At 35.8% G+C, this 22,501-nt stretch overlaps 1 protein-coding gene across 1 annotated transcript in view; it reads right to left on the bottom strand.

The window, feature by feature from the left end:
- Window positions 1–3,529: 3,529 nt before the first annotated feature.
- The window catches only part of PKP2 (plakophilin 2), a 149,775-nt gene continuing 130,803 nt past the window's right edge, over window positions 3,530–22,501 (bottom strand). The window contains exons 10-13 of the mRNA XM_051962136.1: window positions 14,512–14,665; window positions 9,683–9,872; window positions 7,407–7,494; window positions 3,530–5,882 (exon numbers count right to left, since the gene is read on the bottom strand). Of these exons, the coding sequence (XP_051818096.1) occupies window positions 5,814–5,882; window positions 7,407–7,494; window positions 9,683–9,872; window positions 14,512–14,665 (501 nt within the window). The 3' untranslated portion in view covers window positions 3,530–5,813. The remainder of the gene's footprint in view (window positions 5,883–7,406; window positions 7,495–9,682; window positions 9,873–14,511; window positions 14,666–22,501) is intronic.

Genomic DNA, 22,501 nt, shown 5'->3' on the forward strand with positions numbered 1-22,501 from the left:
AAATGAGAAGGAAAGAAACAAAAGGAGAAAATACTATGCTTCAATCCAATCTTCATAATTCTCTCTCTGGATGTAGATGGCATTTTCCATTCCAAATCTAGTGGAATTGTCTTGAAACACTTCATTGTTGAGAAGAGCCAAATCCCTCATATATATATATATATGCAAAATTTTTTAAAAAAATGTTAAATTCACATTTTCTTGGCTCTATTCCAGACTCTTTAGACCTTTCTACTCCTATCTCAACTGCCTTCTTACAAGATTTCTCCCTTTCTCTGTTGAGTTTCTCCCTGAAACCTTCAGTTGAGAAGGTGCTCCTGACTAATTTCAGACTTCTCTATGTTGTTTTTTCTATTTCCACTATTTCAATTCCTTTTTATGTTTTTCATATGTGTTTAATTCCCTATTAGAATGTAAGTTCCCTGAGGAAAGAAACTTTCTCTTTTTGCTCATATTTTTTATCCTTAATTTTTGGCACATGCTCAATAGTTAACTTTATTCATCCAACAAATAGTGGGTGAAACTATTAAGGTAGACAATACATTTCCTTTTTCTAAACATAGATTATTCAAATGGAAATCTTGCTTATGTTAAAATTACCAACTCATAGACCTCTTATTTAGAGTAAGCCCATACACTTTCCCTCATTTCCTAAAGTTTTACCAGATGGTAATTAAGCAGCCAACTTAAGTAATTTGTCTGTTTCTCCTTTTGGCATGATCTTCTTTTATTTTTTAGTCAAAACTTTGTATATCTCAGTTCCAAAACAAAAGTATTTGGAAAAATGAAAAATCTGCCTTTTCCCAGCAGGCTTCGAAATGTGGGGAATTAGATATATTAGATATACAATATTCTTGTGATACCTAAAGGTCCAGAACAAGATCTGTTTTCAGAACTAAAAACAGGCTGCTGTGAAAGGCAAGTTGTTTTTAATTCTGAAAAATTAACTAAAAACTAAATTAACTAAAACACTAAAAACAGGCTGCTGTGGAAGGCAAGTTGTTTTTAATTCTGAAAAATTAACTAAAAACTAAATTAACTAAAACACTAAAAACAGGCTGCTGTGGAAGGCAAGTTGTTTTTAATTCTGAAAACAGATCTTGTTCTGGACCTTTAGGTATCAAAAGAATATTTTTAAAAAATATACCTTTTTTCCCAATTACATGTAAAAACCAATTTTTAATGTCAATTAAAAATTGTTTTTGAATTCCAAATTCCTTCCCTCCATTTGTCCCTCCCCAGTTAATGAGATGCTAAGCAATTTGATACAGGATATATATGTGCAATCATGCAAATTATGTTGTGAAAGAAGATACAAACTCTCATTGACCACATTTACTTTTCCATTCACTTTACCATCCCTTGTATTCTGGCTTCACTTCCAGAAGTTACTAATATTATCTTAACTACTAAATCCTAGATCTTTTTTTTTTTTTTTTTTTAGTTTTTATTCTATGTGAACTTTGATTTCCAGATTCCCTCTTTTCCTCCCTTCCCATTTTCCTCATTTAGAAGCACATGTGAAGTCATACAAAATATTTCCATAAAAATCATGTTGTAAAAGAAAACATAGAATACTGCTCCAAAAAACCCAAACAATCCCAATACTCAAAACCTCAAGTGAAATAAACTTTAAAAAAAAGCTTCAGTCTATATTTAGACATAATCAGTTCTTTCTCTGGCTATAAATAAGATTTTTCATCATATGTCCTTCAGAGTAGTTGATCATTACATAACCTTGTTGTTGCTATGTTCAATGTCTCTTGGTTCTACTCCACTTAGCATCAGTTCATATAAGTCTTTCAAGGCTAAGCTTCTTTTATTCATTCATTTTTTGTTGAGGCTTTGCTTTTAGATGTTGTGGGTTTGTTTTCCTTTTCTGTGTTTCTGTCTTGAAGCTTTAGTTTTTCATATTATATTTACTGGGATTTTTCTTTATTATTTATTCATTCTTCAAGTCTTAACTTGAATTAAAACTTTGTGTTAAGGTTGGGTTCTGCACATTTCTGGAGGGACATTATGGATACATTGTTTGGTTCTGATTTATATTTTCTGTCCTATTGTTGTTTTCTGCAAGCACAAATAAAACTGTGTTCTTCAAAGATCCTAAGAGTGATTAAAGTCAGGGAGCTGAACCCTTTCAGAACTGCACAGAAAAGGGAAATCTGATCACTGTCTTCCTAGCTGTTTTTCAAATTCCACATCCCAGTTTTGTCTACGTGGGTGACAAAATACAGTCTTACCTCAGCTCTCTCTGCCTCAATTACCCAGCTTTAGACTGTTTTATGAGTTTTATTAGACTTTAATTAGAATTATTAAGGTCAGTGACAAGGCTTCTGTTCCTTTCCAGCTGCTTCAGTGGGTTATAAATAGAAACCTATTTCATTTTATGACAGCATAAACACAAATACTCAGTAATATTTTTCTTCTTGTTTCCTGTTTGCAGTTTTTAAAATCATTATCCTTTTCTTCCCTTTAGTTTTCTTGGGTTATGGTACTGAAAATGACTAAAGGTCCCATAAAGATGAATGACTTGGTCTTGTTCTCAGAATGTCGAACTAAGTAAAATCTTTGCTTAATGAGTTATTTGCTCATTTCAAAATACTGTGTCTACTCTCCCCACTTCCCCTCCAACAAAAAGTCATGTTCCTTGTTTACTCCCACCATGCTGGTTCTTAGAAAGGAATAACTTCCATTCTTCTTTTTGTATATATCCTAGGAGAGAGGTTATTCTAGTAGATAGTTTAGACTGTCACTGTGCATTTAGAACTATTCCTACTTAAATTTTGCCATAATAAACCATTTTTAAAATTTCTCATATGAAATAAGGTCCTTTTGCAAATTAATGGGAAAATGAATCTATGGAAGCCAACTCTATTCTTGTCTATTATGAGAAATAATTATTAATAATCAATAACTTAGGGGGAGATTCAGAGCTCTCCCCTTCTTCTAAAGTCCTTTAAAAGTTCAATTCTTTGGGGCATTACTGTTAATAAGATTGCAATAACTCTTCTTAATCTTCATCAGATCCCACCTAACCTTACAAAAATTTAATCTAAGGCAAGTCATACTATTTTTCTCAGGCTTGGGTTGAATAAACATTTTTTGAATTGATAGCTTAAAGATATGAGTGGTTTGGTATAAAAATACTTTCCTTGTCCAAAAGATACTTAGCCCTTTATTTTAATATAGCCCACCTCCAATCACATTAACCAATGAGTTGCATTCTTTGGTCTAATCTATTTTTAACCAAAATGACCATCTTTTATTAATAACCTATTGGCATTATTAGTGAAATGCCTAAATTACATAGTAAGAAACTATGTCTTTTGAACCTTTTTAAATATCACAAATTCTATAAGAAACATAATCACGATTTTTCTCAGACTACTTGTTTTTGAAATTTTCCATCCTTCATTTCCACATGTATTTTCAATGTGATATATATTAATCTAGGTTGCAAATAGGGCTTATGTTTTTCTTAATTGCACCTTTTCATATAAGAAAGAAAGAGTCAACGAGTTGAATGTTGTCTTGCAGATCTTGACTTTATTTCTCTTACAATTTCCATTGTCTTAATAGTATATGAAACAAACAAAATACCTGTGATTCAATGGTACACAAATATGTTCAGATATGATAAAACATGGAAAAGGGAAACAAGTTTCTATTTCAAATGTTAAAAATCCTTTATAGCCTCTTTTCCATCCACATATACAAATCCATTTCAGGAAACTGGGAAAGGTTTCTACTGTTCCTTGCTAGGATAAAATAGTGAGTTAATCAACTAGCATTTATTAATAATCTACTCCATAGTTAGACACTATGCTAAGCTCTGGGGCTATAAAGAAAGGCAAAAAATAGTCCCTGTCATAGAGGAATTCAGAGTGCGAGGAGGAGAAAGCATGCAAACAATTATGTACAAACAAGAAACAGACACACATATAAATAGTGTGTCTGCATGTACACATAGTACATATATATAATGTGTATATATATTATACATATATGTGTGTGTGTGTGATAGATTGGGGGTTATCTCAAAGGGGAGGACTCATAGAAGTTTCTTGTAAAAGGTAAAACTTTAGCTGAATCTTGAAAGAAACTGAAGAAACTAGGAAGTGGAGATATGAAGGATAAATATTCTAGGCATGGGGGTCTATGAAAAAGCTGAGTCTGGAAATATGGAACCAAAGTCATTGGATCACAGAGTACATGGAGATGAGTAAGATATAAGAAGACTAGAAAGGCCTTTCTTTAAAGGCCAGATTGTGAAGGACTTTAAAAACCAAACAGAGGATTTTATATTTTTATTTGATACTGGAGTAGCAGCCACTGGAGTTTATTGAATAGAAGGGATGGTGTGTGTGTGTATGTGTGTGTGTGTGTGTGTGTGTGTGTGTGTAAATATCAACTCTGCATTTTAGGAAAATCAATTTAACAACTGAGTGGAGGATGGATTAGAGTAGGAAGAGACTTTTGGCAAGCAGACCAGCTAGCAGGTGATGAAGGCCTTAACCAAAGTGGTGATAGTATCATAGGATGGAAAGGGACATATTATAGAGGTGTTATAAAGGTAGAAACAGTAAGACTTAATGAAAGATTGGATATTGTTGGTAAAAAAAAAAGCAAGGAGATAAAAATACCACCTAGGTTGAGAGCCTGAATGCCTTGGGAGGATGATATTATACTTTATACTAATAAGGAACTTTGGAAGAAGGGAGGGTTTTGAGGAAAAGATGAGTTCAGTCTTGAACCAATTGAAGTTAAGATTTTTATGGGATATCTAATTTTCAATTGTTGAATTGTTGAAGTTGTAGATGAAAGAGAATACTCCTGAATAAGAAGACATGAGAATCATCACCACAGAAATGATAATTCTATCCTTGGGAGCTGATCAGATTGCCAAGTGAAACAGTTTAGAGGGAGAAAAGAAAAGGTCCTAGAACAGAGCCCATCTACATGGTTGACAGTCTAAGCTAGATAAAGATCCAGCAACGGAGACAAAGAAGGGACAGTTAGGCAGGGGGAGAATGAGGAAAGAATTCTGTCATGAAAACCCAGAAAGAATAATGTATCAAGAATGAGAGGGTGACGGACAGTGCAGCTTCTCAAAGTCTGAAGAAAAGTGAAGAGAGATGAGGATTGATGGCCTTTTGGCCATTAGATCGGACAGGCGAAGAGATCATTAGTAACTTTGGAAAGAGAAGTTGTGGTTGAATTATTAATTGAAAAGTCAGATTTCAAAGAGTAAAGAAGAAGGTGGGAATAAAGGAAAGCAAAGGCATTAATTCTAGTTAGCTATCTCAAGAACATTATCCACAAAAGCAAGAAGAAATAGTTGTAATAATAATTACAAGGAAGAATGGATAAAGTGTAGATTTTTTTGAAAATTAGAGACATACCTAAAGTTGACATGGTTTCTTTTGGCATCAAGATGAAGGCAAGAGAGCCAGTTCAGTGATGATGACCCAGGGAAAATACCCCTATACCCAAATGGTCTGTAGTATCAGAAATTGTGTCAACAATGGCAAAAGGTAAGTTTACAAAAATGTTCTGGCAGAAACTTAGTATTCTTTGATTTTCTCTTTTCTAGGGATGCAAGATAAGATGCAAATAGAAGAGAAAAGGCTAAGTAATAATAAAATAGGCTTTTATGGGGTGAAGGGAGTCTTCTGGGATAGGCATAAAAATAGTCTGTTTCTTCTGGAGACTTTATAGAGTTGACCCATTTATGGTGAGGCAGATACTAAAAACCATGGATAAACTGAAATGCAGTTCTGACCATCTCTACTATTATAACTTCATCTTTCTCAGTCTTTAAGGGAGTGGTAGGCTTTGATTGTCTGATTATTGACAAAATGTGTCTTCTTAAATTGAGCCTTTAAGACAAGAAAAAAAAGACATTATGAATAACAATAGTTTTCAAATGAGCAAGTGTATTTTTTAGTTATTTCTCACCAAAGTTTGACCATACAAGCCATCATTATTTAGTTTAGGTTCATGATGCATCCCTCAACACTAAATCTTTGAAGTATGGGTTAAATTCAAAGCAACGAACTCCACAGGACTAATGAAATTATTATTTTTAAGACTATTATTATAGAAATCTTAATATTTCAAAGGTTTTAGATGATAGGGCAATATAATAAAATTTTACTTATATAGAGGAAGGGGAGATAAAGAAAAGGAATAACATGGAAAATTTTGATTCAAAGAAAAGCTCCAAATATAATTATATTTTTCCTCTAAAGCTCTTAAATATATCAGAACAGATAAGAAATCAAAAACCTGGCTTGTCATACTAAGCTGTATTTTTTTTTCTCCCTCAACCCTCCTAGCAGAGGAATAATAACTATTAAGCAATGAAAAGACAACTAAAAAGGAAAAAGTAGTAGTAAAAGACTTGAGTAACCTATCAAATGGAGAAGTGAATCCTCTATATATATAGAAAAAACCTATAGATTTGGAGCTGCCCAATCTCCTATGAGTCAAAAGGGGAAAAATGGGGGAACTGTGGGGATTGGAACCATAAGTGGTGGTAGAAACTGAGTGACCCATATCGACACTGTCTTGTGACTCAATTCTAGAGCTAGCTTAGTTCCCTTTCTATTCAATTATGGGCCTAGTCCCATATCTGTCTTATTTAGTTGTGGCAATTGTGAGAAAACCTTAGCCCTGTATTTCTGGGAAGCTAGACTACCTTTACCTGTTGCTTAGAGACCCTTAATTAAGGACCCAGAAACCCAGTCAGATCCTTAGTTTGATTCAAGAAATTTTCTCCAAATTTTATCTCTCAAGCAAACTATACACCATATACAAACTATACACTTTATATGAAAACTGGCCCCATACTGATAATCAATCAGTTATTGTTTCCATGTTCCTTTGATTTCCAGAAATTTGGAGGGAAGAGGGACAATTCTTTTTCTGATATCAGGGATTGCACCTGTTTGTTTTCCCCCTTCCAGTTTAGAAAGTCCCTAATATTTCCTCCAGTTAGAAATCAGATTACTTAATATTGTATTGTTTCCTGTTAATTAATTGTTCTCATTTGATTGTTTTTAATGTATAAAAATCTGTCTCCCTCTGTATTCAGGGTTAACTGCTAAAGCTAAGGGAGATGACTAATCCTGATTTATAAGGCCATTGGGATGAATAATAAATTGAAAATTTTGGAACTCAAACCTTTGTTTCCTCATATATTATCTTTAGCCTATCACATTCTTAACTCTCTTGTTTATAATCTATATGATCATGAGCAAATGATTTAGTTTCTCTGAGCCTCAGCTTCTTCCTTTGTAAAATTAAAAATTTTGTTTAGATCACTAAGTCACTAGATTGCTGATTTTCAGAAGAGGTCTGTGGGTTGTAGAGCTGGATCTAATTCCTTTCAGATGCCTTACCTTTTTGTAGGCATTGTGGAGATCAGCATGAGACCATAGCGAATAAAGTAACACAGATGCTGCTTTACTAGCTTTGTTGGAGACATAGCTGCAAAGGAGAAAAGGAAAAGAGAAAAATCTTATAAGAGAAATTAAAGATTTGTAATCTTTAAAAAATTATAAAAGTTAAAGGATTTGGCAAATGTATAGATGAAGCTCTCTGCTTCTCACTGCTCATCTTTATTTGAACTTCTACCTGTTAATTCTTAATTGCCACTCTGACAAGAGGTATTTCTTTTTTATATTATTATGAAAGGTGGTGAAGTGGGTAGAGTACTGGACTTGCAGTCAGGAAGACCTAAGTTCAAATGCTACTTCAAATGCCCAGTTTGTAGGCAGGTCACTTAACCTCTTTTTCATTTTCCTCATCTTGTACAATAACTATGTCCCAGGATTGTTGTGAAGATCAAATAAGATAATATATCTAAATGTTTTGCAAACTTTAAATAAGTTTAAATGTTAGCTATTATTTCCCTCAGGACCAGTATCCAATAAATACAGGAAATTTCTGATCTATAAAAAGGTTTTGTTGTAAAAAAAAATTATATTTTCAGGCATACATTTGGAGTGTAGAATATATTTTGCTGTGGAAAACAATGTAGCAAATATCTAGGCTAGTCCACTAAAAAAAAAATAAACTATTTAATTTATTATTATAAAATATCAGTGACAATGTGATTTCTTATTCTCTTATTCTAGGTGTAGTTGCTTTTTCCTCCATTCAGAGAAGGTAAAGAGAAGAAATTGGATTATTTTTTGAGTTCTCAAAGTTGAGTGATATTTTGACACTAAACAATACACTTCTTTCACTTAGAAAATAAATAAGCAACTATGAAGCATACTAGTTAGTTGCATTTAACTTGTAGTAAGCCTCACTTATTCAAATAGTTTCTATTAATGGCTTATTTCCCCCTAAGGGTCACATGTATATGCCTCAATTATTAAAATAACTTCACCTTATAGAGCTTTGTTCATATGTGTGCCAGAAGCCAGATTTTTCTAACATGGAAATATCTTACTTGTTGGCTTCCTGAATCCTTTGTATTCCCTGTCACAATCAGCTTTGTTTTGAACTGTTCAACCTGGGAACATTTCAAACTGGGAAATAGAAAAGTGATCTTAAAAAACTTTGACAGCAGCACCAGCTCTGAAGTCAGGAGGATCTGAGTTCAAATCTGGCCTCAGACACTTAACACTTCCTAGATGTGTGACCCTGGGCAAGTCACGTAACTCCAATTGCCTGAGCAAAAAAGAAGAAAGGAAGAGAGGGGAGGAGAGGAAATGAAAGGAGAGAATGGGAGAGGGGAGGGGAAGGGAGAAGATAGGAGAGGATGGGAGGGAAGAGAAAAATGGAGGAGAAACTTGGGCAGCAATGGTCAATTTTTTAGAGTATGTAAACCATTACACGCATCACGCATTAGGAGTCACTGTCCCTATGAGGTTATCTGGATCTAGCTGATCTCCTACTCCTTCCTCCTCAGTTACTTTTGTATGCATTTTGTGACCATTTCTATGGTCCTGTTAATATAAAAGATTTTGTTTTCATTTTGCACAATTTAATTTTAGGAGTCACAACTGTGAACTCAGGGGTAAATCAGCATATTTGCACACAACACTAGAATAAGACCTTAGAATTTTGTTTCCAAAAGTTTTTTAAGGATAAAACATTTGGGGTAAAGGGATAGATCCTATTCAATTATTTATGTTTGAAGCATCTGAGTAATGCCCAAGTAGTAGAAAACCAAATCTGGAGTCAGGTAGCTCTGAGTTCAAATCCAGTCACAGGCACTTACTAGCTGTGTGACCCTGGGCAAAACACTTCTCTGTTTCATAAAGCATAGGAGGTGCATTTGATATTCATTCCTTTCTTCTCCTTTGTCATCTAAAGGCCAATGTGAAAGATCTAGTCCATTATATGAAGAAAGGACACTACTTAAAGAACTTTGGAGAGTGTGTGTGTGTGTGTGTGTGTGTGTGTGTGTGTGTGTGTCTAAAACACATGGTTATTACCTACAAATATTTGAAAGACTTACTTGGAAGAAGAATTATAATTGTTCATCTTCTAGAGGAAAGAAAAATATATAATAGGCGGATTTCAGCTCCAAATAAGGAAAAAAAATTAGTCAGAAAAATGGAATTAGATGCCTTAGTCTACTTATTGAGGATTCTTTAAAGGATTCATTAATATGTTAGACTGGAACAGGTGACTTCTAAGGTCTCCAATAATAATAACTCACCTATCACCCATGCTGATAGCTATAATCTTCAGAAAGCCTCCAGTATTCAACAGATCTTGTGCATTTTGCTGGTTATTCTGGATTAAATTGTTTAAGGTATAACAGGCAGAAGCTGTAGTCTCAATGAGCAGATCAGAATTTGGGACTGTGTCAGGAATTATGGAAACTAAATCAGGTAAGGTTTCTCTAGCTGTGAGATAAAACAAAATATTTGGTTAAAACATTTCTCTCAAAAATCTAAGCTTAAATTGGAGTTTACATAGTAATAAAACATACACTTATAGTTCCAACCTTTCCACTATAGGGTCTTACAAAACTGTATTTATTTGTACTTGTTTATATTTCTTGTAATTATTCGTTTTCATTTAAGTCTGCTCCTTTTCTCCAACCAGATCATATATGTACATTCACAGCTGAAATTCTATTTGTTAGTTTTCTTTAAAAAACACAACTGATATAGTGTTCTTTACACCACAGACATTTGATAAATATTGCTGAATAACTAGAATAAAATTATCATGTCTTATATTAGAAGACTGAAGGACTTTTGTCTTTGCCCCTTTTTGAGACTGATGAAACTAAATAGCCAAAATTTCCATAAATGAGCCAATTTCATCTTAGCTCTTAAAAAAAAAAAACTTTTTAAAAAGTATTCATTTAAAAATTTTTTTTCACATTAAAATAATGCCAAATTCCCTTATTTTCTTCCCTCTCCATTAGAAGGCAACTAATATATTAATTATATATGTGAAGACATGCAAAACATATATCCATAATAGCCATGTTAGAAAAAAACCAAAAAATATATAAAGAAATGCACAACATGACAAATATGGAAATATGCTTAAAAGGATTACACATATTTAACCTGATATCAGATTGCTTGCCTTTAAGGGAGTGAGAGAGAAGAATTTGGACCACAAAGCTTTAGAAGACTGAATGTTGAAAACTATTTTTACATATGGTTGGAAAAATAAAATAATATTGAAGGAAAAAAAAAAAGAAAAAGAAAGAGAAAAAATAGGTTTCAATCTAAAGAGTTCAGCCATTCTTTCTCTGGAAGCATTTTTCATCATGAGCCCTTTGTAATTGTCATGAATCTCTATATTGATTAGAATGGCTGATGCTTTCATAGTTGATAACATTATTGTAACTGTGTACAGTGATCTATTATATATGTCTGTATGTGTATATACAGAATAATATATATAATAATAAATGGTATTCTATACAATCATATATCACAACCTATTTAGACATTCCCTGATGGGCAGCATTTTTTGAGTTCTTTGCCACCAAGCTGCTATAAGTATATTTGTATATACAGATCTTTTTTCCTTTTTCTTTAACCTTTAGGAGACTTGTAAAATATTTTTGTGATTTGCTGAATTGCTTATTAGCAAAATGTATTTCTCTCATTATCTCTTTTAGTTAGGTCTGCTCTATCTGAAATCATGATTATCAATCCTGCCTTTTTGGCTTACATAGGATTTATGTATTTATTTATTTGTTAACGTTGCTACCTTTTGTTGCTATCAATTTTTCCTGCATTTCAAATTTATTAGTTTATCTTTTTTTCCCTACTTATTTAGTGAGATTCTCCACCATAGATTCAAATTTTAGATCTGCAATGAGAGACTCCTGAGAATTCTAATGTCTGAACTATGTTCATATTTAATGAATTTTACTTCTTTTTACAGCTTCTTATTTTTATTATCTCTGGGAAGCCCAAAGAATGCTAACTTGCCTTAGGCACTAGTTGGTTCACATTTCTTCAGATTGTAATATTTGGCAAAAGTGCTTGGATTTCACTATGAATTTTTCCAATATTTCTGTTTCTACCTCTGTTGTTTATCTACCTGTGTGCTGAGCTTTCACTAAGTCTTTCTTTCTTTCTTGACATCTTAGATGTCTTAACCTTTTTCTTATCATTCATTCTTTTTCCTATCATTCATTCTCTGGGTCCTCCCCTTTTGCTTGTGAGTAGATTTCTGAAGCTGGGCTGTAAGATTATCACAATTTCATCATATTGGAAGATATGAGGTTTCCCAACATGAGTCTCTTTTTCAGTCTAGGGGAGAGCTGATTTGAGCTGCTTTTTCCAGTCCTCCTTTTATCAGATTTGATAAAGCTGCCCATGCTGATATATTTCAAAACCTCTCTAATTCCTTTCCCTTCATGTGGCATGGGAGAATCAGTAACTATAGATTTTTGCTGATTAGGAGGGGAGTTTGGCGAATCTTCAGGCAGAGTGACTGAAGATGAGAAATTCTTAGTGGAAGCATCCAGTCATAGGGATTACTCTTTTGATCTTCTCCTTTCCTTCACAAGCCTGGGAAGAATAGCTATCTTCTCATTTTTATGTAACATACTATGTTTAGTCAAGAGTCAAAGTAGCTAGCTGCTCCAATGTCCTCTGCCCTAGCCATGATTGCATTAACTTGTTTTCCCTGCCATAGGTGTAAGGGCTGATGAAGAAAAAACATTAAATAAGATGTCTAGCTCTTACAGTTCTCCAATGTTAATTTACAAGATTTTTTATTTGGCTGGGTTGGGGTCTTGGAGTTAGGATCTGTCATCTTCTGTGTATTTAACTGTAAATCAAATAGTTTTCAAAAGAAATTTGTAAACACAAATGACTATACAAAACTTGGTCCAAAGTACTTTGAGTAAGAGAAATGCAAATTAAAATACCTCTGAAGTTTCACTTGGCTCCATGAAAATAGGCAAAAGATGAGAATAGTCAATGTTTCAGTGATTAGAGAAACATAATGTGTATTTCTGGAGCAGTAAAATAGAATTTTAACTAGAAATTATGTAGGAATTAATAAACAGATCCCATCAATATCTTCCTAAGAATTATGGTTCAAAAAGTCAAAGACAGAAACATCAGTCAAAAATGTCATTATGTCAAAGCATTCATAGTAGCACTTTCTGTCAGCAAAGAACTGGATATGGAATATATATGGAATTTGCTGATTCCATATCTGCTGATTCTCTGATGGGGAATAACTTAGAAAAACTTAAAGCACATAAATGTATTAGAATATTATTGTGCAATAAGAAATGATGACTATGAGAAATTCAGGAAAACTTAAAATTTTTTTTGAACAGATAGGGTCAAATTCAGTAGACCAAAGAAAACAATATGCAATATAGCTCAAAAGATTATCAAAAAATCTGAAAAACAATAAAACTAAAGAAGTTTCTGAAGAAGCAATTACAAAACATATCTATTCCCACATAGCAGGGAGGAGAGGCTTTACATTGTTAGATGAGTTTTTTGTACTGGATGTTTTTTGTTGGTACAAAGGATGATTTGGTCTCGAGGATTGGTGGGCAATGACTGACATAAATGGGACTAATATTAAAATCAACATGGAAAGACATATGTCAGTCCCTTGAAAGATTACTTTGAAGAGTCTAATTAGAAGAAGTGATGACAAAGAAATTCTCTAACTCTGATTATGGATAACATGTTATTAATCATAATCTGGCCTTAGAATGCAAAGAGAGCCTTCTTGACAAAAATCAACCATGACCAAACTAAGACTAACCTAACTGTCTACATAGGAAAAGCCCTATGAATGAAGAGTGGATTTTGCCCCAATTATGGCAGGCAGGCAAGAACAGGTTACTGAGTTTGTGCATAAATGGAATGTATCCTAGACAGATATCACAGAACAATAGTAAATTGAACCTAGATCTGAAAAGGAAAAATACATGGAGCTAGATTGCATTTGGGAAAACTGCACAATGATATCCATGATTTTAAGATGCTTACTGCCTCAAAAGGCATCTTTTAAAAATAGTTTTTTATTTTCAAAATACATGTGAAGATAGTTTTCAACATTCACCCTTGCAAAACTTTGCATTCCAAATTTTTCTCCTTTCTTCCTTCTCATCTTTCTTCCCTAGACAGCAAGTAATTCAATAAAATATGTGCAGTTAAAAGACATCTTTTTTTTTTTTTCCTGAGGCAATTGAGGTTAAGTGATTTGCCTAGTATCACACAGCTCGGAAGTGTTGTCTCTGAGACCAAATTTGAACTCAGGTCCTCTCTAAAAGGCATCTTTTTAACAATATTCATTCTGTTATTGAAACTATGTAGCTATAAATTATGGAATATTGAAATCTCCTAAGAGTCACTATTTCAGACAACCCAAAGGAAAATGGAAATTACATATGACCCAAAGGACAATGGAAACTTCTTAAACAGTGTATGTAATAAAATCAAACTGGAATAAAGAATCAAGTGGCATGCAGAAAAAAAATGTTGAATAAAAATACATCACCGGTGATGAACTTGTCATTGAGAAATGGTATAAAAGGCTCATGATCAAGGATGAAGTTTGGTCATTCATTGAGAATAAGGAATAATAGGTGTTGTTCAGTGTTGCTTTGGTAACAATGATATGAAAGAACTACAAGAAATATATGCAGTATAATGGGTGATATTCAATGAAGGATTTTCAGAAAATATGAACATGAGGTAATATAGCATAGGTAAATTTTACTTGTATTATAAAGAGAATATCCAATATGAAGAAATTATATAGGTTCACTAAAATTATGTAAGAGTACTGTCAAATTCATCCTTCTACGCCCACTTTAAAATAATAGTTGAGATTTTTAAAAAGGATATTTCATTTAAGTTCTAATAAATACCAATGATCTAAAATTCTAGGTGCAAAAAACATCATTTTAAATTATTCAATTAATACCTATTTTTCTGTTTTCTTTTCTTGCATTATTTCTACAACAATTGTGGGGTTGAATATACCAAATAAAAGCATTTTAGAAAAAAATCACCTTGGATAGAAACTCACCAATTTCATTCTGCAGAAACAAGTTCCGAGACAAGTTCCTTAGCAATGAGATTGCAGTCTTTTTTACACTTAAATCACTCACATGTAGCATCTTTCTAATGTGTTGAAGGCCATTTTCCTTTTGGACAACAGTCTGGGCTACAGCAGATGGCATCTATATATAAGATATGCTATCAGTGTTCTGGGTAGCATTTAGTTTTAGGAAGACAAGACAATATCTAGACCTGTTTGATGACTTCAAATTGATTAAACTTTTAAAAACTGACTTTTTGTAAATAATTATCAATGTAACTATTCAATCTACTTTAAAAAAAAAACCTCAAATATTTTTAAAAACCCTATTTTTTTTCAGTTTAAATATCAATTAGTTTAAAATCATTCACTCTGGAATAGATGCTAACCCTTTTAGAAAATGGTTACTGATACAGCTTGCAATAGTAATCATGGATACATTGGTTTGGTTGCTGTTTTGACAAAGAGCATTGATACTTTAAAAGAGATAAAAACCATTCATGCCCCTTTAACAAAGAAAAACTGAAAATAGCCTTTGTAGTTATTCAGTTGTTTCAGTCACGTCTAATTCTTCTTGACCCATTGGCAAAGAGTAGTTTATCATTTTCTTTTCTACCTCATTTAAAGATAAGGAAATTGGGGGCAGCTAGATGCTGCAGTGGATAGAGTGGGGGCCCTGAAGTCAGAGGACCTGAGTTTAAATCCAGTCTTAGATACTTAATACTTCCTAGATGTGTGATCCTGGGCAAGTAACTTAAATCCAACTGCATCAGAAAAAAAAAAAAAAGAGAGAGAGAGAGAGAGAGAGAGAGAGAGAGAAAGAAAGAAAGAGAGAGAGAGATAAGGAAACTGAGTCAAAGTTAAGTGCTTTGCCCAGGGTCATACAACTAGTAACTGTCATGTCACATCAGAACTCAGATCTGCCTGACTTCAGGCAATGTCATCTAGCAGTAATCTTAGTATGTGTTGTGCTTTGAAACTGATTATCAAAATGGTATCAAGAAATAAGGATAGGAAACCATTATGGCAAAGGGATATCTCATAATTACTGGAAGTTATTTTCTGTATTAAAGGAATCTTCAAAAGTTCTCTTAGGGGAAACTCTCTATTGTTCTCTAAGTATTAGTGCCCTTAAGACTGTCTTTGATCATTGTGATTAGTATATCCTCAGGTTGTCTTTTGACTTGAAATGGACAAATGGCCCTCCTTTCCTCCTGGGGTCAGCAGAAGAAAGTTTGCCTAGCTAGATTGGGGGACTTCTTTTGCACTTCAAAGGGCCAGCTTAACAATGCTCTTAAGGGTGGGGAGGATGGTAGTTGGAACCTATCTATCTATGTTAAAATATCTGCCTCGGTGCGATTCTCCTGTAAAACCCCCATCTTCCTGTTGTAAAATGCGAATCACAGATTAAAATGTAACAAGCTGAACAGAAATGCTTATAAGGCTGTCTTTAGTTCTGTAAGGTATGGAATTTGATCAGAACTCCATCCTGAGCTCGGTACCAAATAAATTCTAAACTTTCCTCATTGCGGCTGTCTTGAATTTTATTGCCTGGGCTATTTCATTTGGAGGTCCCCCCGAGATAAGCCTTTGACTCGGTCTGACAGGAAGTCCCTCTCCCTGGAGGGCGAAGGGGATTACGGATCCTAGGGGGTGGCCACAGAGAGATCTTCCTCGACCCCTGCTGTCCAGTAATCTCTATTCTGCAAACCAGGAGAGTGAGACCCAAATTTTGAATTTGGTCCAAAATTGGCATAAAGCATTCTAGAAGCCAGTTCTGGTTATTCTGAGGGGCCCCTGCAGCTGCAGCTGATCCTGCAGCTGCCTGTCCCATCTGTTGAGTACCCCTGTTTCGGTGCAAGAGGGGCCTAGCTGGACGCAGTGTTTGATGGTACCCCTTGCTGGCTCTTCATGGGACGCCATTGTAAGAGTCCTGACCTGGTTCTGGAAGACTAGTCTGTATGTTCTGTATGTTCTGTATGATTTGTCTGTCTAATATTAACTGTGTAGTCTGTATGATGTGTGTTCTATGTTTGTTTGTCTGTCATGTTGTTGGTTGGAAAAATTTTTAAGAACAACGTTGCAACTGTGCTTAGTAAAATGGAGCTCCACGTGTGTCTGTGTGTGTCTGTGTTAAAAGTTAGCAAACTTGTAAGAGATAAGAATTCAGCCTCTGTGTTGCAGACTTAGAAAATATCCAGAAGTTTGAAAAATCTTTCTCTCTCCCTCTCTGTCTCTCACTGACTGCAGCAGCCTAGGGGAAAAAGGGAGAAAAGGGAGAGAAAGGAAGAAATAAAAAAAAAAAAAAAAAAAAGGAAATGAATAAAAAAAACCTAGATTGAAAGGGATTTGAAAGTTCGGAAAGTTAAAATACACACACACACACACACACACACACACACACACACACACACACACATATATATATAGAAGAGCAGTGTGCTAACATTTTAAAAGAAAGAAGTTTGAATGGAATATCTAGGCATTCTCTGTGAAGGCAGAGAAAAGCACTAAATGGGTTTGGAAGTTCACAGAAGCCCCTTTGGATTCTGGAATGGGAAAAGGGAATTCAAGGTGAAACAAACTTTTCTCTGGGGGTGGAGGTCTTGGAAACAACCCCTAGTCTGTTTGCTGATTTAAGAGCTTTGTTAAGTTTTAAGAACAATGATTAAGGAAAATTTGCTTGTGATTTAAAATTTTTTTTTTAAGGAAAAGCTTACTAGAGTAAAGAGCAATAACATCCAAGCTTAGCCTAGCCTGGGCAATAAAAAGCTCTGGAGATAAGATGCTAATAGCTGTTAGAAGAAATGTGGTGGGAAAGAAAGAAAAAAAAAAACTTAAAAACAGCTGTATTAGTTTGATTCAGTTTGTTACCTTCTGAAATATATTGAGTTATTTGTTAACATAAATCCAGCTCTGCTGGACATGTGTGGGTTTTGTGGAGGTTTGGGTTATTCACGATGGTGTGAATCTTACAGGTTTTTGAAGGAATGCAGGTGATTTGGGAAGGACTGATTTGTAGGGGCAATTAGAGGTTTGCAAAGTCTAGGAAAGACTTTTTGGGAGTAGGTAAAGAGGTGGGGAAGGGAGCCACCCATCCTCACAGTCTTCTGCTACTATATCAAAGGAGCATCTGGGAAAGAAAGTTCTATAAGTAGATTGTTCAAGTATATGGCTAGAGAGAAAGAGAAAGTTGGAAATGGGTGGATTTGGGAAGTAACCTGATGTTAGGAAACTGATGGACTAAATCTTGAAAAGGATCCCCATGTGGAAATTTGAGTGGGGAACCTGAGGGAAGTTTTTTCCTAGGGAGCAGCAGTTGGGGAAGGGTGGCCACGTGGAATCCTCTCCTCCCCTCTCCTCTCTAAGTATGTTCCTGCCGTTTTTTTTCTTATCTGATTACGGCAGTGCAGCAAACTGTGGTTTTTGAGGACATGCTTACTTTTAGGCTAATTGATTGAATATTTGTTTTTTATACATAAAAGTTTTCTTGGTTGAGGAATATGGTCATAAATGTGATCCATACTTTGGTCCGAGTATTTCTAAAAGTTTAATTGCTATGTTAGAAATCTTCTTGAATTCTTTTATGTGGAATTGGGTCTTTTGTATAAGTTTAAATTGATTGTATTGGGTCATCCTGAGGTTATTTAAAGGGTCTCTAAACATAATAGTTTTTTTCTTTGTCCTTTTGAAAATGTTTCTGTTATGAACAATATGCAATTTGGGATATTTTTCTATGTATTGGGTATTTTAAAAGCAAAATGATTTGTATGTATAATGCTCACTCATGTAACATCTACCTAGATATGATAATTGTTCTAAGTTGTGAACTTACTGAGATGAAATTTCTTTCTGTCATTACTGTAAAGTTATGATAAATCTTTGTTTAAGATTTATCAGAAATTTGATTAATGGCACTGTTATTGGAGGTAAAAGTTTTTGGGCTTAGAGTTAATTAGTTAATGCTATTTGGGAGTTTTAAAGCTCCACCCTCTTACAGTTACTGGGACAATTGAGAAGCAGTTAAAACTCAACTGCTTATGTTATGTTATAGTTATGTTCTTGCATTTTTCCTTTTGTAACTGATCTCTCTGATCAGAGCAATGGTCAATAGGAACTGTTAATGCAATTCAATTATGTCATGCCTTGCTATTTTCAGTCTGGTTATATGTAATCATTGTATCCCTAAATGTTTGGGCAACTAAGTATTTCGCCTGGTCATCTGTCTGTTACTGGATATTTGTGTTTTGTTTAAGGTTTCTACATGATAAGTGGACAATTAACAGGGGTCTGTAAGACTGCAGTCTTTTGCTTGGCCTGTAAAGCAAACTTGTCTTGTTACATAGGAAACTGCTGACCAATTTATTTTGGCCTTCTCGTATTCTGCAACAGTTTGGTGAACTGTGTCTTTCTATATGAGACTGATCTAATCTTTATGTGTTAGATTTGTGTTTTTGTTCTAGATTTTGGTCAAATTACAGAAATTGGTTTGCTTCTGGAACCTGGATCAGCTTTGATTGTCAGCATGACACACCCACTCCGCATGGAATGAGAGCCTCCTATCACTTCACAGCCTGGAGCAGCAGTTTTAAAATGAGACCATGGACTGGACCCTGCATCTAGTGTACTTTGTACTGATATGAGGGACTTTGGGAATGGTTGATGACTGACTGTTAAACCTTGCCTGGATCATCTATTACTGTGTGTTTAAGATTTGGGATGGGATTTGTTTAAAACTCTGTGATTATTGCTGTTATGTTTGAGAAATTTTTAGGAAATGCTACTGTACTTACTAGTCTGTTATGTATAGGGATTTTGATTCACTCTTGGGATTTATATGGGGAATGGTCATTTGATAATTCCTTTCCATGAGAAAAAAAAAAAAGAGGAAGAGATAGAACATTGGGGAAACTGGTATTTTTTTTTTTTCAAAATACCGTTAGTTTTTGTAGATACTTTCTCAGGGTGGACAGAAGCCTTCCCCACCCGAAATGAAACAGCTCTCACAGTGGTTAAGAAGACACTAAATGAGTTAATGCCCCACTTTGGTCTTCCAGTAGCCATAGGGTCTGATAATTGGCCTGCTTTTGTTGCCAAAATATCACAAGGCATCAGTAAGGCCCTGGGCATTGACTGGAAACTCCACTGCGCATATAGACCGCAGAACTCTGGGCAAATGGAAAGGATGAATAGAACACTTAAGGAGTTCCTTTCAAAGCTTGTTTTGGAGACCCAGATCTCCTGGGTCTCACTCCTGCCATTAGCTAATCTACTGAGGAGTAGATGCACTCCTAAAAAATTAGGGTTAACTCCCTTTGCAATTCTGTTCGGGAGACCACCTCCAATTCTGCCCTTGGTCAGGGAAGACTTGATGGCTGAAATTTCTAACTCTTCCCTTATCAAGTTTTTACAGGCCTTGCAGAAAACTCAGAAAGACATCTCACACCTCGTCCGTGAGGCCCTCCCCGTCCCTCTCACTGACCCCGTGCTTCCATTCCATCCTGGTGATGCAGTCCTGATAACCGTATACTGTGATCCTCACCACGCCCACTGCTGTAAGAGTTGAATCAATCCCTGCCTGGATTCACCACAGCAGAGTGAAACCAGCTGTCACCACTGAATGGAAAGCAGAGATCGGTGAAGATCCCCTGAAACTGAGACTAAAAGACACTGGTGGGAAAATCCTGGGAAGTTCAATCCTTGTATTTACTTTGTTACTGTTTGTGATTACCCTAATCTGTTTGCATAATCTCCCCTAAAGGCCCCTTCCCCCTTCACCATTCCTCCTACTGTACTGTCATTATGGGATTTTTCTTAGTCCTTCTCCTCCCTATGCTTTCTAAGGCTTTGGGAAACCCGCATGCCCCAAAGACCATATGGACAATGACCTTTAGGAATCTTGAGGGGGGTCCCACTCTTTCTGCTACTTATTACTCAGGTTTAGAACCCTCTATGACAATAGATTTCCTCCCTGGCTCCCTGTTTCTACTTTAGAGCCCTGATAGACCCTCCAGCCTGATTGTGCCCTAATGCTTGGTGGTGCTCCCTCCCTGATGATTCCTTTAGGCTAACTATCCAAACCTTTGATCAGCAGACCCAGACCTCACTGTATTCCCCCCCACCCCCGAATTATCCTAACAATCCAGGAACTGTCCCACCAGAAGTGGAAGCAGTCCTGAGCTTTCACCCTTTGGTCCCTGATAGGTAGCGGTCATACCTCATAGTTATCCACCCCCCTCCAAGTCTGTGGGACCTCTGACTGCTTTACTAGTCCCATCTAGACCACCAGTCCTGGCTGATCCTATCCTGCCACCATCATCCCTGGCACCGCAGGACCTTGTCATGACCCAAAGTTCCCCTATTCTTCCTGACCTATTAGTGTCAATTGACAGCCCCTCTGAATCTTGTTTCTCCCTCCATGCTTGAATTGTTGCCAGTAGTGCACTCCTATTTGAACTCCACAAATCCCCAGCTGGGCCGAGATTGCTGGCTCTGCTTTAACTCTGAATCCCCTTATTTTGTTAAAATTGCCCTGGCAGACTCAGTTTTTGGAATTATTTTTTTTAGAAAAGTTTTAGAAATCAAGACACCTGTCCTGGGACTGGCAGTCTCTCTGATCTATTTTTCTTCAGTCCTGTAACCCCAGTTCATTAAATATTTCAGCATTTCAAAGGACCTTGAAGTTTGGCATGAGACACCTAAAAAAGTTCAGGGTTTGCCTGCCATGATGGTCTAACTGTGCATAATCTGGTCAGAAATCTGTATTCTAGTAGCAGCCCTGCTTGTCTGTCTGGGCGGGGACTGGTGGAGCTACTACAGCCTCACTCTTCTCCCCTGGAGAGATCTGCCCCTCTGAATGGACTTAAGTTTTTGGCCCTGCTGCTCTGTAAGCAGAGACTGAGTTAAGTGCACAAATGACCACAGACCTAACTGTCCATCTCAAACTGAATTCTCTGGCTGAGATGGTGCTCCAGAACTGAAGAGGACCTGACATGCTTGCAACAAGGGAGCCTTTGTACAGCTGTTAACTCTGGGGTTATCAGGGAGAGACTTGCTCTTGCCATATGAGTCCTTACATTTTTCTAGTTTTATTTTGGCTCATTCACTTTACATAAAGTGGGTCAAAGACCTCCTGGGTACCTAGAGGAAGGTGCTAAGATTCAAAGATTTGAATAGTTAGGAGAGAGAGTGTGGAATGTTATGCCACAGTTCTCTTTAACTGTCCTGACTCAGTTTCCCGGTACAAGTTTCCCGTGTCTGTTTCCTTAACTGTTCTGTCTCAATCGCTTTAGTTGTAAATTCCCCTCTGACCCAATAAGACTGAGGACTATTTGTTCGAAGGTTATAAATTAGCAAGATTAAACAAGAGAGTAGACCTCCTGACTCTTTTGTGTCCTCAAGAATTTACAATATCCCTCTAAAATGTTCCAAGATATCTCATTAATATCTTTATTTCTTTGTATTCAGACATCCTGTTTCTGGGTTCTTAGAATTTGTGGCCTCCCCCATCTTGATAGAGGTTTTCCCTCACTTCTTACCCCTTCTTTTGTTTAGAGAAAAGGTATTTAAGAAGTTGGGGTTCCTCCATTTGCTGCTGGACTCCTCCAGCCCTGAGACCAACATGGATCCCTTGGTCCCAGTATATCTTTATCTCTGTCTGACTGGATAATTTGAGACCAGAGTCCTGTCCACTCAATCAGACTCTCCCATTGATAGAATGTTGGGAGCTCTCTGGTCTATGTCTTGCCTCAGTCTCTCCAGCTTTACATTTGCTTATTAGCTCTCAGATCGATGCAGACATTAGGATCCTAGAGGGTCACCTTACTCATCTAGGAAGGTCAGTGGGCTCCCTGGCAGAAGTTGTGTTACAGACCCATTGTGGGTTAGATCCACTGTTCATGAAGCAAGGGGTCTGTGCATGGCACTGGGCACATCTTGCTGCTTCTATGCAAATCGATCAGGGGTCATTAGGGAATCG

Source organism: Antechinus flavipes, chromosome 5 (assembly GCF_016432865.1).
Source record: "Antechinus flavipes isolate AdamAnt ecotype Samford, QLD, Australia chromosome 5, AdamAnt_v2, whole genome shotgun sequence".
NCBI lineage: Eukaryota > Metazoa > Chordata > Mammalia > Dasyuromorphia > Dasyuridae > Antechinus > Antechinus flavipes.